This window comes from Hydractinia symbiolongicarpus, chromosome 5 (assembly GCF_029227915.1).
Source record: "Hydractinia symbiolongicarpus strain clone_291-10 chromosome 5, HSymV2.1, whole genome shotgun sequence".
NCBI lineage: Eukaryota > Metazoa > Cnidaria > Hydrozoa > Anthoathecata > Hydractiniidae > Hydractinia > Hydractinia symbiolongicarpus.
This window is the reverse complement of record NC_079879.1, coordinates 16,956,893-16,973,080: the sequence shown is the minus strand read 5'-3', so window position 1 is coordinate 16,973,080 and position 16,188 is coordinate 16,956,893. Positions and strand designations below refer to the sequence as shown.

Below are 16,188 nucleotides of genomic sequence, written 5' to 3'. Positions count from 1 at the left end.
CTGTTTTTATATCAGTTATCGTTGCGGGAAAGTTATTTTTTGAAAAATATGTTACAGTCGCACACTATAATGTTGTATGCGCTTCAAATGATTAACGACATACTGTATACCTGTACTAAAGCGCTCCACCTGATCTGCGGGACAGTTTACAGCTCTTATTAAGCGCTCCACAGAGTGTTCAATGCCGGATCACACCTTTACTTGTGGCTTAACCTGGCGTTTCGACGCCGGGTTTCCCGGCTAGTCTCTATAATAATAGCCGTCGTCTATCTGTCTATGCGCGGAACCCCCGCTGAGTTAGAAAATCATTTGACGGAAACACGAATATCAAATGCGATATTTTTTTATCCACTTTGTTGCGACGGTTAAATATAATGGACGGGCGAACCCATGGATTTTTCCACAGGCTAACGATTAGTCTCTTAAATAATAGCCGTATTCCGTCTGTCTGTTTATGCACGAGAAAAAAGTCGTGTTTCAGAAACACGAAATGCGGTATATAATTTATTTTGCCACTTTCGTGATTTTACAAAAGCTTTCGTTTAATTTAAAAATTCTTATACGAAAGTCATAGGTAGTTAGCTTTTATTGTTCCCTCGATGCATTTTCTTTGTTATGAATACGTGCACATCAAAGTTACGGACAATAAACATTGCGTTGTTTATTTCGTTAACAGTTTTAATTATTCGCGCCTTTTTAAAGAAATTGCCAAAAACAAGTTTTATGATAAGAAAAGAACAACAAATTTTTAAGAAGATTTTGTAAGTGAATTTTGTGTTTGTTCTTAACATGAATTCGAATTTTATTTCGTAAATTTTATTTCATTTTTAACCATTTACACTGTTTTTAAGAATTTTTGTGTGAAGCTTGGGCGTGCTTATTTTTTTGCTGAAATTGTTCTTATTATGTTTAAGCAAAAAGTGTAAGAAAATGTCAAATTTAGCTTTTTAAACGTTATTTAGAAGAGGAGCCTCTTTCTTAATCTCAAACAGGCCGTAAAATGCGCGAATTATTGGTAAATTTATCCAAGTGGGCACAACAACGTTATTTTAACATTGAATTAACGTCCATTCGTAACGTTAGAATAACGTTAAAAAAAGGGAATCTTGGAAACAAATTTGACGTCAAAATTAAACGTTAAAATAACGTTATCAAAAAACGTTATTTAAACGTTCATATAACGTTCATATAACCTTTAGTTATGCGACGTTATTTTAACGTTATAAAGAAACATTATTTTAACGCTATCATTACATTAAATAAACGTTAATATAACCTTTTCGTATGCGACGTTATTTTAACGTTATCATTACGTTGAATCACCGTTGATATAACCTTCTCCAAAGTTCGTATGCGACGTTATTTGTAAAACTTTACTTTAGGAAATAAAGAGGTCTATGAAAAAGCAATTCTGAAAAAAAATATATTATCTTTAAATATGCACAAAACATATAATTAAAAAATGCTTTCAAATATGCATATAAAATATGGTTAAAAATATGATTAAATAATGTCTTTAAATATGTACATAAAATGTCTGTATTTACTGTTGGGATTTTCTCCCACCCCTATTTGCTCAACCTGCTCCATTTTATTGTGCGTCATGATCACCGATTATACTTCAATTCGATTACCAGTTTGATAATTATACATTTTTCACCAGCGATAGCTTTGAAAAGGTTTAACTTTTTAAAGGGAAGTTTTTTTCACGCCACCCATACTGTAAGCTGTTAGCCATGAGCCTATAAACAAATGTAATCTATATTTAGTTGACAACATGTCAAACAACACAATAAACTGACTAGCAAAGCTTTTTTCGGCTAAAATTTCACTAACTGAATTTCACTTAAAATTTAATATGGATATTGATAGAAGATTTTGATAGAAGATTTACTCCTTATTGGCAAGGGTATGTGCTTAACCACGGAAATGTTCCATCGAAATGTGCAAAAACGTTTCCTAAAACCTTTCATTGTTACCGCGAATAATGACTTGAACTTACAAAAAGATGGCAGTATGGTGCATCTAAAGTTTTTCTTCTATCTCGTTGAGTTTTTCGACAGTTTCTACTATATTTATTTTTACTGCGTCATCTTCATTTGAATTTGATTGATTGTTTTTATGAAGTAATTGTTCAATTTTGACAATCTTAAAAGTACTTTCATTCAGAAGCATAATTTTATGAGTATTAAATTTACATTAGAAAAAAAACAGGGTATATTCTAAAAAATGTGGTCATAATAAGACACAAAACGAAACTAAAAGTGGCGGGGTGAATTTGTAAGCAAATATGGCGTCCAAGAACAGAAAAAAGGAGATAGCGATACTGTTGATGCTTGAAACAACTGTGTTATCACTATTAATTATTTCTCAAATTTTTTGAAAATTATCATTTCTGACCAATTTCAATATTATTCATTAACCTCTCGCACACGCTTGAAACAGGATTAAAAGTTAATCTTAGATCATTCTCAATTGTAATTTTAGTGAAACCTGGTGTTTTCAGCATGTTTCATGGTTTTGTTGTCTTTTATTACAAATACACTATGATACAGAAACAAATATGTCCATTGATATGCATTAATAGTGATAATTATTTGCTCCTCTATGGTTACATAAACTTTTTCCGTACTTTGCCACTGGGTTTTTCTGTTTACATGAACAAATATCTATCCCGTTTGACCGGGATGCCGGATCACTTGCCCGGTTGACCAAGTTTCCCGTTGTAACCGGGGCGAGATGAATATGCACCATATAAACACGATTTCAATTTTCCGCGTTCTTCCGCAAATATCTGAGATCTCGGTCATGCGGGATATCTCGGTGGACCGAGTTTCCCGGTCTCATATAAAAAGGCCCTAACACACTACGCAAAGCAAAAGGACCTGTATAAAGTAAAAGTTGACGCAATTCAGTTGCTTTCCAACGTTTTAAATCTGCCAAACTTCTTGGTAAAGGAAATGAGGTACTTCATTTACTTTACTTTACTGTCATAACTTAGGTAAACAAAAACACAGAAACAATTTTGCACTAAGAAAATACATACAAAAGATATAGATAAATACACAAATTAGTAAAATACAAACAAATAATATCCAAATTCGTACCGATAAGAGCATTAACTGAAATGTGTGTGTGCAGACAGCTTCGTAATTCGTAGTGATAAGAAGTTCGTTAGCTCTTGCGCGCCAATTTATGTCGTGGCAACACTAGCCGCGTAACAATTACAATTACTTTTTGAACAAAGCTCCAAGTGCGACTGGCCATAATTAAATTTTGCGCTCCATCAAATGTATTATTTGTGTCTCTCCTTCGAAGAGATTGATTTTTAGAATGAAAATCTTTAACTACCCTGAATTTAATTTTCACTATATAAGTTAATGTTAATGTCCCGAAGTTTACATTAACAGAAAACATTCTCCATCTATTATTTTGCAAGGAACTTGTGACCATTTGAAACGTTTTACAAATTGTTTTATTGGATTTCCTGGATCCGTCCATGATGCGCGCCTATTTGAAAACAGTGATGTAAAAGAAACGCATCACACACAACCCACTATTGATGGTACCGAAAGGGTCCTACTTAGTTGGTGATGCTGCATACAAGCTCGAATGATACACGATGTTTTTAAATGTACTTTTATCAATTGTTGAAAATTATTCATCATAATCGTTCATATTCACTTTTTTATTATTGAGAAAAAAAGTGCACATGTATTTGTTTTGATTTGATTGCCGCACTGTTTGTTTATATAATGTATTAATTATGCTACTACGCAACAAGCATAATTTTAAAAAAAATTTTCAAATATGGTAACTTTTTGCGAATAAATTACTACGTTTGCCGCGTTTTATTAGAATAACATGGCGGAAAGTTGGTAGTCGCAGCATGAAGGTTTACACTGGAAGTCCAGGTTAGTTTAGCTATGAGTACCACCACTACTACGTTTGCCTTGCTTCCCGAGGAAGGCAAAGAAATTCAGATACAAGTACCACTAAAAAGTGAAAAAAATGGAAAATTTCTGAAAATGGTGGGATTTGTGGTATTTGTAGCCAGATATTTGTTGAAAAAAAATGGACCCTAGAAGATTTTTCTTACAGAGTGAAAGAAAAAAAAAATGGATAAAATGATACTTAAGTTATTTCATGACGAGAAAACGAATGAACCAAACGCTTGCCCTGCTGATACTGTTAATATTCATCAACAACCTGGAGATAATATTGCAACTGAGAGAATTTCTGATGGAATCGGCGAAGAAAACAAAACAATTTTTCATCGGAAAAATTAAAAAATCCGGGAAAAAAACCAAGACTTTGGATCTTCAAAGTACACGTGTTATAAATGTTAAAGATTGTTTACAAACGAAAAGGGGCAGAACAAATTGTGAAATTTTGTAAAAAACGATTTATTTGTTAAATCTGGAAGAAATTACATCATCGGCGGTTAAAAAGGATACCATTACATTGACGTCAGTTGCTGAAAAATAACTCCAGAAAGTCGAATTTAAATGGGGTGACACGAAGGGATGTAATGTTTTGTCGGACATTGACATGGTGTACGATAAATTGTTTACTGGAAAATGAGTATCTTTATGCTGCCAGCTGGAAATGCTGGCAAACTGTACATTGAGGAGACAGTTAGACTTATAAACAAATTCAATGTAGGCAGCCCATTGAAAAATATCGCCCTCAAGGCTATCATGATAATGCCATCACTCCTGCAAAAACCTTCGAAGACATCTAAAGCGAAAGATCACGCTGCTGCTTTAGGTAGACGTTTGGAGTTGTGGCCATACAACACTGCTTTTCTTCAGTTAAATTCAGTAACAACATATCCAAAATATCAAGAAAATCCTCAAAGCTGATGATAAAGGCAGAGGTTAACAGAGCCATTATACTTCTCTCTACCAACATGAAGAATGGTATACTTCCTCTGAATGATAAAACACTGGAAATGTTTAAACTAAAACATCCTAATCCTAGACTCGCAGTCAATGACACATTACTCGCGGGAACAGAGACATTTGTTCATCCTATTCGATTTGAAAGTATAGATGGGGATATTGTGAAGAAAACTACTTTAAAACTTAGTGAAGGGTCTGGCCCGTCCGGGATGGATGCCGATGGTTGGTAAAGAATATTACCATCCAATAGTTTTGGTGCTTCTAGTGTTGATTTGAGGAAATCAATCGCTTTTTTATCAAGGAAATTATACACATGTTGCATGTTGATACCTTTGCACAAAAATCCAGGCTTAAGATCAATCGGTATTGGTGAAGTAGTAAGACGGCTTGTTGGAAAAATAGTAGTGAATGTGTTGCGGAAGGAGACAATGATATCTGTGGTCCTTTACAAGTATGTGCGGTCATACCGCAGGTGCTGAGTCAGCCATACATGCAAGTATGACATATTTGAACGAGATGAAACTTAAGCAGTAATCTTGATTAACTCGACTAATAAGAAGGCGTTCTTACACAATATTGGAATTTCTACTCCTTTGCGACTATTTATAATTGGTAGAATGGAGCTGAAGTCAACTGAAGGGACGATACAAGGGACTAACACCGTTGTTGTCTAATCTTGCAAGTAAATCTTTAAATTCGAAAACAGTTGCTTATGCTGATGATATTACTGCTGCTGGTTCTGTGGAAAATCTTTATAGATGGTGAAGCAGGATTTGGAAATGGGTTCGAAATATGGCTATTTCCTACAGTCGACGAAAACGTGGTTAATTGTAGAAGATAAATTTTAAATCAAATCGAAATTGTTGTTTGCAGAAACGGGAGTCCAGATAACAAATTCTAGTGACAAACATCTTGGAGCAGTAATTGGTACCATAGAGAAGAAGGAGAGCTATGTCAAAAGTAAAGTAAATGTTTAGATTGACAAGTTGAAGGTTCTAACTCAGATAGCTTTGACTGAACCACAAACGGCATATTGTGCGTTTGTGATAGGTTTTAAGCACAAGCCAACGTACGTGATGAGAACAATTCATGATATTGATTATCTTCTTCAAACAATTGATGAGTGTATTGACACTGAATTCATACCAGCAATCACTTGTGGACATACGTGCAACCGTTTGGAATGGAAACTCCTTTCTATACCAACTTGGATGGGTGGACTGGGGATGCCAATATTCTCTAAGATGTAGGTAATTGAATTTGATAACTCATAAACGTTGACGCATGATTAAACTAGTTTGATACCAGCAGGAAGTATACGTCACTGTTGATTAAAACGTTAGGCTGTAAAGGAAACATTTGAAAACCGAAAGATTGAACGCAAAAATAATATTTTAGCAGCTTTAAGAGCTGACATGGACGAAAACGCACTCTGTCTGAATGATTTGAGCCAAGAAATGGGTGCTTCTTCTTGGCTGTCTACGTTACCAATCGCCAACGAAAGTTATGTTAGCACAAAAGAGCCGTACGCAACGCAGTTACAGACAAAAATGAGATTGCGGATCATAGCTGGAAGAATGATCATATTATTGACCGGGACAATAAAAAGATCATAGACCGAGAGTACGGTAGGCTAATGGTTTTCACTTTTCTCGGACAGCAAGAAAAGTAAAAGAAACGATAAATAGTATAGACAAAAATACTCATATCAATAGTATTTCCTATCAACTTCCAGAAATATGGTTACCGCAATTCGGAAAGCGAACATGTAGAAGAAAGTGCAGAAAGGTTCAGGACACACGTAACAAAAAGCGAACTTTTAGAAAAAGGAGCGTAACATTAGCGAATTTTAGAAAAGGGAAAGATTTTAATCAATCTATTGCTTCCATCTGCGCGATCTGATTGGTTGATTTCGATCCTCTAATTATCTTCTCAACTAATAAATAGCCAAAGGTGATACGATCATTGCCCGTTGATGACAGCTGTAGTTGTTGAAACGTAGTCTAGAATAAACTCGCTTGTTCATGACATGATAATATCTGTATTATTCAACAGCGATTTTAAAATGCGTAGAAATAAAACTGTTAAAATCAGAAATTAGTGTCAGGTTTATTGTCACTAATATGCCAATGTATAATTCTTTCACTCTTGTTTCTATAAAAATAGCTGTTTCGTTAAGATTTAGTGTCCTTTTTTAATTTTTGTCTTAAGAGATTTTGATTTACTTTGTCTTAATGAAAGTTTATGTAATTTACACTTGTGTTTCACAAATGAAAAAGTGCGATAATGTCGTGGCATAATCCAACAGGTTTTGAGCGACCTTTTTATGAACATTTTCTGTATGCTGGTTACATTGCTTTGTATTAATGGACATATATGTTCAGTTGATTTACGAAAAACTGTTTCAGCATGACATAAAGTTTGTTGTAAACCTCATTAGTTACGTTCCATAAACCTCTTCTGTGTAGTAAACATATTAAATTTTGAATGTTTTATATGCCTTAACAATCCTCGCCTACTTTTACATACTTCATCGCTGTGTAAACAAGGAAATTTGCTATATGAGATATGGTAACTTAGCATATATATATGAGGTATGCTAAGTTCGTCAATTACGGTATTCACTTGAGATATAAATTCTTCATTTTCCTCAGAAACATATATCTTTTATTAATTTACAAATAACATCTAAATCATCACCAACAAAGAAATCTTCAGCTGCAGCGCTATTTTATTGACAAACCATTCCTGGTTCCTCGGGCTACTCTAGCTTCCCTGGCATCGAAGCGCAAAACAATACAAGGTGACCACGGTCCTTAAAATTTCTGAAAAATCCTGGAAAATCCTGGAATTTTGACAAAAAATTGAAGATGTACTGGAATTGTCCTGAAAAGTAATCATGTTAAGAAAAATGTTTGCAATGCCAAATAATTAAATCTTTTTCAAACGTTGCAAAAAGGATTTTCTCAAGCATTTTATCATGGAGCATCATTTTCAATTAATTTTTCGTAGACTTCAATGTGATGTCATAATATTCATTAGGATTTTAAAAGATTTTAGACCAATATGTTATGTTTTACAGCTTCTAGAACTTAATTATGTTATCTTTGCTTATAAAAAAATTATATTACTTTTATTTTTCTATTTAATTTAAGTTTTTCTTTTAGTCTTAAAAATTATCATCCTAGCGTTTAAATTTTGTTAAAATTAATGAAAGGTCCCATAAATTTTTATGTGCATGTGCCTGCAAATGAAGTTGCCATTGTGTAGCCAGCAACTCCAACATTTTGTTTAAGTTTGTTTACAAGACCAGAATAACTACTTCAAGTGCCATATGCTCCAGAACTAATGTACTGGATGGCAATAACGTATATTTTTCAATGAATTTTCTTTCAAAGATATGAATAAAGTGCCAATTCCACAAAATTTAATACCTCTGAAAACTAAGAAAAATGTTTTATTGGGTTTTACAGTGAAAGTACGTTAGTGAGAAACTCCAAGTTCGTCATGTAAAGAAATATAGAGCTAAGTTAGTTAAAGTTACTGTAGTATACACTTCACTCACTGTAATCTCATTCTCAAGACTAAATCGATTATATTCCCAGAACTAATAATTTGACGTTGTTGCTTCAAGGTAACATAGCAAAAAAACTACTGCAGAGAATCTATGGACACGGGGCCCCTTTTGCGTCAAAGATCACTAATTCAGTGTATTTTCAAATTGTCATCCCTAAGCGGTCAAATGATCTTTTATGTCCTCTAGCATAGGATTCTAATAAAATCAATTATATCTTCCAAATGAGAAAATAAATTACCTTCTTCGGAAATATTAGGGCAAACTTCAAGGCCTGTACAATAGCGACCCACAGAACGCCATGGTTAAAATGTTAATGATAAAGAAGCTTTGTAAAATCCTGCAACATATTAGGCACCTAGTGATCACACAAATATTTCTAGATTGCATTTCATGCATCTCAAAGAATTCTCAAAGAAATGCTTGTATTCCCAAAGGTTTTATTGGGCTTGTGATTTTTAAGGTTAATTTTAAGGCAATTTCTCTCAGAATTGTTCTGCAATATCAAACAATTTCTTCCTGGAAAATCCTGGAATTTACATCTTAATTTTCTGTGATCACTATGCAATAACAGTGGTTGTATTACCAAGGCTCTCTATTTCTCATGACTCTGATTTAATTAAATGATAAAAACACCTACTTTTAGGTTTTCAAACTGGAACGAAAAGTTTATTTGATTCTCGAGGGAACCTTCCGCTCAAAAGGATGACGTTACAGGAGTATTAGCAAATTAAATTGCGTGGTTTGTTGATGTCTATCAAAAATGTATACAGCTAAAACAGATATAATGCAATTTCAATTTTTTTAAGGAAAAAAGTGCATATCAACGTGTTAGTATTAGTATGTTAGACAGAAGTTACAAATTTGCAACCAATAACTAGCCACCCTCTCTTCCCTGTTTGTATAAAGTCTTTACAAACTGACTCTTGTTTTTTTTAGTGCAAAGAAAGATAAAAGCAAAGCAGAAGAGGGATATGTGGGAGAATCCTGAATAAATTCGAATACATAATTTTTTACTTTTGTGCGCCACGATGAAATTCGAAGATTATTACATTTGTTATTTTGTATAGGGCAATTTTTTATTGCTACCTTACAGGAAGAAAAATTGCGGAATTAAAGATGGCGAATTTGGCCGAAATTCGCAATCTTTTCTTCCGCAATTCCAAGAAAAAAAATTATTTTGTCGATTTCCAAGAAAAAGATGAGTTATTTCTGTCGTTGTTTTGCTATATGAAGGTTTACAGGGGAATCCCCTGAATTATTTGCATCGAAAGAAATTTTCAAAATACCTAAGACGAAAAAAAATATCAAGCGATTCCGTGGAAAAATTCATTGATCATTGCTGTAATTCGCAATTTTAAATTTCGCAATTTCTTCACACAATATGAGATTCGCAATCTTTAATTTCACAATCTTTTCTTGCGCAAACTTCTCTTCCCTTGTAAAATTATTTTTGTTATCTAATAATTTAAATGTTTCAAATTGTGTTATTTATATGTAACGAATTTTAAAAATATTTTTATTTGTATTTTGCCGTGGTCGATTATATTTGTAAACAAACTTTGTTATAGAGCTAACCGTATTTATAAAAAACGTTTGGTGTTACCTTGTTCGATTTATTTAAATATCACTGACTAGTTCATGGTGTCGCATTGTACACTAAGAACGAAGATAGCGGCATAAAGAAGTAAACTGCTGAAATAAGAAAAACAAGTGTATGTAGCTCTAGCTAGCTAACAAGAAGGTTTTTAAATATGTTTAGCACGTAGTACGTGATCAAAAACCGTGTTAATGACAGCTAGCCTATATTTTAGCTTGGTATTTTGTTTACATTTAGCTATTATCTAGCTAGCTAAACTTTATCAAACTAAAATTTGCAAATTTAGAGAGGAACTTCATTTCTGTGTTCCTTATTTACAGGTTTGAAATTGGATTCACAGAATAAATCCCACAAGTACATATATTTCTGGGGAACCTATTTGCAAAAATTTTCAAATATTAACTTAAAATTGATGAATTTAATTAAGAAAACAGAATATAATTATTAAAACTTCGGGAAGGGAGATCTAGTGTCTCTGAGGAATCTGCGAATTATATAACTACCTTAACCGTATTCATGCAGGGGCGGACAAAATTAACTTACCCGCATCTGACATTTGGGGACTTTTCTTTTATGGGCATCCTGCAAGTAGAAACTGGTTTGCACCAATCAAACATGGCACACATTTTTATTTAGACCCTAACATAACACTTACTCTCACATATTTCAATCATAAAATTGCACTTAATGTTTTTTTGCACATGATCTTTGTGAAAATTGCTATAACTGTCAAAAATCGTTTATCGGTGTCCCTGAAAATGGCTCAAACTGGAACTCAGGAACTATGGTAATAGTGAAAATATTTTGTGTCCTTATTTTTATTTTAAATCAGCCTAAAAACATTTCATACGAAGTTTCAAGTCGTTATTTCAATTTTATTTTTAGCAAAAATTATGGTTTCGAAAGAGAGCAACCTTGTCCCCAGGGTCTTGTGGCCCCTGAGCCGTTATTAGGGAGTGGCCAATAATAAACCTGGAACAGGCTGGTCATGTGACACAATAATGCCCAGATATACTGGGCATTTTTGAAATTCCAAAGATAATGAGATGCAAATTTGGCGCTCGCCTTTTAAGCAAGATGGCGGGCGAAAAAAGACATAACGTTAAAGAAACTACTTTGTTGATAAAAGCAAAATTGTCAGAATATTACTGACGTAAAGTCTATTAATCTCGCTTAGCTTGATTGTTCAATATTGGCGAAAGGCTTTTAGTTTAGAAAATGTTTTGAAAGTTTGTTTCCATTAAAATTCTTGAGCTCTAGCTAGCTAGCTGGGCTGGAATGTCACGTTAGCTGTCTAGCTACCTAACGTGACATCTTGAGACAGCTTTACTCAACCAAATATTTATAAAGGACATGTGAAATGACTATTATTTTCCAGGTGGGTGATTTTGTTAAGAACACGTTAGAAATTGTAGGAGAAGATCTGGGTACTCTAGTTGCACACAAATTTTTCTAATATGCACAACAAATTTTCGTGACTCATAAATATATATTTATGAGTGTTTAAATGCACACATATATAGATCTTCTTCCTACAGTACCCTGGTTTGTATTGCCCATAGTTAGTTCACTATTTACCTATCTGCCTTTTCTGGTCAGCAGCATATATTTTGGTCAGCAGTCTTGCTAGTATGTAAGCTGCAGTTGCCTCATGGTTTTCCTTTTCAGTTCTAGCAGTTTTTCTTATGCTTATGTCTGCTGCTTATTAATCCACTTATATCTAATCAATCATTTTGCAATCAAACCAATCTTTGGCTAATTAAAAATGAATTTATCACCTATATGGATGCTGTTATATTTTATCTCACCTACTCAAACGCCAGATGGCTCAGAAAATGAAGATTCAACTTCACAAACCTTCCAATCTGCTGCAATGTCTGTCGCTCTTGAGGAATCGTCCACACTCATAAAGAAACGTATCCCAAAATGTCCTGGCTGCAAGGAACTTCTGGCTCTACACGACTTTGGTATTCCCAGTCGTCACTGTCCAGGTCGTCGTTCTAGCGCTACCAACACTGTCATATCAGCTGCTTCAACACTTTCCTCAACTATCGATAATAACCCAATGTCTTCAATCCAAAGATCTTCGCCTTTGCAGTCTCACCTAAACAACCCAAACAAATCTTCTTCGCCGTCTCAGCTAGGTGCTCTTCAAAATCAGCTGGCTGTCTTAGAACAGGAAGAACTATCCCTAAGGGAAAGTTTACAAACAGAAGAGCAACACCTTCTCAATCAGATTGCTGCTCGACAATCAGAATTAGCTAGGCTTCGCTCAGCTTCTTCCAGAAATGCCCGCCCAGCACAAATTTTAAGCACTTCCCCGTTGCAGCAAACTGTAAATCCAACCAATCGTGTCCAAGACAATCTCCGCCCTTCACCTCTTGACGTACAACTGCCATCTTGTTTTGCTTCCTTGCTTGCTCCGCAACAGTCCGCCAATTTGTTGACCAATCGCACTGTCTTGTCACAACAACAAACGCTCCCTATCGGATGTTTTTCGCCAGCAAGAAGACCGTAGTTCAGAATTGTTTCTGCGCCCTGCACTTTCTTCCAACACTGGAAATGGTAAGCCACTTCGTATTGTCGATTTGGTGTCTCGTCTTCGTCCTGTGGAGCAGGAGAAAGTTATTTCTACTGATCCTGGTTCGCAAACTACGCTAATGTTGGCCATTGGAAATAAGAAGCCAAGACTGGAATCTCTTTCCATGGAACAATATAACATAGCTAATTTGAAAATTTTTTTATGAATTATTGTCTTCTGCCAGATTGCCAACCTCGTCCGATTTACATGACCATCTGTCTTATTCCATTAAGATCTTAGAGTTGGCTAGAAAGTACACCTGGGAGTCTGTGCTAAAGTATGACGATGAATATCGAATTCTTCAGCACACTTATGGCTATCCATGGAGCTTTGACAATAGTCATTTGCATGAAGTGATGCTTATACCTCGTTGGGCCTGCCCTCCTGTCTGTAACCCTTCCAGTACCTTAAGTAAGGGAAATTCAGGTTCACCTGCCTCAGGATCGTCTTCAGGGTTTCCTACACATACTTCTTCCGGTGTGGAAATATGTCGTAATTTTAACCGCCAAAAAGGTTGCCAGAAAACAGAATGTAAATTCACCCACGTCTGCAACCGCAAAATTGGTAATCAGGCTTGTGGCAAACCTCATTCTGGACAAAACCACAATTCTGACAATTGACTACCCTCAGAATTTCGCACTCCTCTTAATGTTGACTTATGGACCAATGAACTGGCTGAAGACCCAGATCGTGACTTCCTCCTTAATGGAATTCACTGTGGTTTTCAGCTTCTTCCTAAGGACTCTGATTTATTGCCTGCCGAAATGAATAACTACTTTTCTGTTACCAGTCCTACAGCTCATATGAAAGTAGAAGCTACACTGCTGGATGAACTTAAAACTGGTAACTATGTTCTTACTCAATGTAAACCTACCATTGTCAGTGCTCTTGGGGCTGTCCCCAAACCTGACTCTGACGAGTTACGCATTATACATGACTGTTCCATGCCAGTTGGAAAGGGTGTCAATACGTACATTGATATTGAAAAACAAAAATTTCAAACTATCGATGATGCCTGTGCTATGATCAAACAGGGATATTTTATGGCCAAGGTTGATCTACGCCATGCATATCGGTTAACACCTGTTCATCCATCAAACTATGCTGCGCTTGGTCTAAAATGGCGGTTTTCTGGAAGCACTCGATACTTATATCTTGTCGATACTCGACTTCCTTTTGGAGGTCGAAGTGCTCCTGGAATATTTCATCGCCTTACACAATCTGTTCGTCGTATGATGCTAAGACGAGGTTTTCCTCTCGTTATTGTCTACCTAAATGATTTTCCTGTTATTGGCCGAACACAGACTGAATGTTTGAGGCCTATAACACACTCTGTAAATTACTTGTTGCACTAGGATTTCAGCTTAGCCCTGCTAAGTTGGTTCCTCCATGCCAGCAACTTACTTTTCTTGGAATTCTGCTTGACACTGTGTCACTTACCCTTTCTCTTCCACATGCTAAACTGGATGCATTGAGGGAAGTAGTGTCACATTTTTTAACCAAGCAGAGAGCCTCTAAGAAAGAGTTGCAACGTCTTGCTGGTCGCCTAAATTGGGCTTGTAAATTTGTGTATGGTGGTAGAACGTTCTTGAGACGTGTCCTGGATCTGATGAACACCTTGTCTTCCCCTGCCTCGAAGTGTCGCTTGACGCTCGAATTTCACAGGGATATAGCTTGGTGGGATCAGTTCTTGAGTGTGTTTAATGGACAATGCGATTTGTATGACCAAAGACCTATTACCAGTTTGCAAACTGATGCTTGCTCTGACGCTGTTGGTGCCTTTTTTGAGGGTGATTGGTTCTATTCTCATCTATGGGTAGACCATTTCCCTCTTGCCTCTTTGCATATTAATTTTAAGGAAGCCCTGTGTGTAGCTCTTTCTGCTATTCGCTGGGCTCCCACTTGGAAGAACAAAACTATCCATGTCTTCTGCGATAATACTGCTGCTGTTGCTATGCTTAATAAAGGAACTACCCATCACCCTGTTATGATGGACTATTTACGTCAGTTGTTTTGGTTATCGGCTACCTTTAATTTTCGTTTGAAGGCTTTCCATGTAGCTGGTGCTCAGAATGTCCTTGCTGACGACATATCACGTCTTCATTCAAGACAACACTTATTATCATTTTTGCACTTTTTGCAGCTCAACTCACTGACTTCAGTCTGTGATTTGGTTGCCATCAATCATATGTCTGCCTATTCTTATTATTTTCTCAATGGTAAGTATACCATCTGTGGTAGCTAATTTTTGTATTCTCCTTCCTCTAGAGTTGCCCCCCTTCGTTTCGGAGTTGGTGCACGACGTTGTCCTTTTTCGGCAGGCCACCTATGCTGAAAATACAAAACAGAGCTATCGCACGCATCGCAAGGCTTATAAATGTTTTTGTAGCCAGATGTCTTCGCCACTTGTGCCTGCCTCCACAGATTTTTTATGCCTATATATTGCCCATTTGGCTAGGTTTTTACTACCACAATCAGTTTGTATGTATCTAAATTTTGTTGGCCTTCTACATCTTGAGATGGGATACGCTAATCCTCTAACCAACAATTGGACACTATCCACAGTTTTAAAAGGTATGAAGCGTATGCTTGGTGTTCCGGCCAAGCCACGTCTTCCTATTACCACTGCTCTTCTTTTTGGTATTCGTTCTCGCTTTAACCTAAATTGTAGCTTTCATGCTTCATTTTGGGCTGTTTGTTTAGTTTCATTTTTTGTTCTGTTCCGTAAGTCACTTTTATTGCCGGCATCTTCTACGATATTTAATCCGCTCAAACAACTAGTTCGGTCTGATTTTACTTTTCATGATGAACATATTCTCGTTCTAGTTAGATGGAGTAAGACCATCCAACTGGGACAGCGCACAATTACTATTCCACTGGTGGCTATTCCTTCTTCTCCTCTTTGTCCAGTTCGGGCTATTTTGCATGCTTTTTCTCTCACTCCAGGTGTTCTGCCTGATGCTCAAGCCTTTTGTTGGCGCAAATCCTCAATGCTACCCAACACTATATTGACATATCGGACTTTCATGTCCGTTATGAAAAAAGTGTTGACAGAGTTAGGGTGTTCTACCTCCCAATATGGTACCCAATCGTTTCGCCGTGGGGGGCCACCTTTGCTTTAGAGGCAGGTGTTTCCCTGGATGTCATATCCTTATTTGGGGGACTGGAAATCTGATAGTATGTTTCTTTACCTTCACATGCCCCTTGCTCAGCGGTTTTCTGCCCAACGACTTATGGCATCACACCTTGCATGACATATTTTATTTTATTTTATTTTCTACCACTACTTTGGATTTGGACTCTATGTTTTCACATATTTTACGTTGTGAGCTATACTATGTATATATATATATTTTGTTCACGCTTATTAATTTTATTTAGAGATGTGTTATTACCTTGGCTTTGTTGTTGCTTATATTATATATGTGTTCTACTTTCATTTCATGCTTGTATATATTTTCAGCTATTACTATATATAAATGTTTTGTAACTTTTGTCCTATCTACAGCAATAGAACTGTACTCTACAA

At 35.8% G+C, this 16,188-nt stretch overlaps 1 protein-coding gene across 7 annotated transcripts in view; it reads left to right on the top strand.

Moving 5' to 3' along the window:
* LOC130645013 (coiled-coil domain-containing protein R3HCC1L-like) overlaps nt 1–16,188 on the top strand; it is a 53,412-nt gene extending 37,224 nt beyond the window's left edge. For 3 of the 7 annotated variants that reach the window (XM_057450847.1, XM_057450853.1, XM_057450852.1), the window contains 2 exons: nt 9,125–9,243; nt 9,418–16,188. In XM_057450847.1, coding sequence (XP_057306830.1) covers nt 9,125–9,204 — 80 coding nt within the window. In that variant the 3' untranslated portion in view covers nt 9,205–9,243; nt 9,418–16,188. Of the gene's footprint in view, nt 1–9,124; nt 9,309–9,417 lie in introns of all 7 variants that reach the window. The other 4 variants (XM_057450851.1, XM_057450849.1, XM_057450848.1 and 1 more) reach the window with 2 other exon arrangements.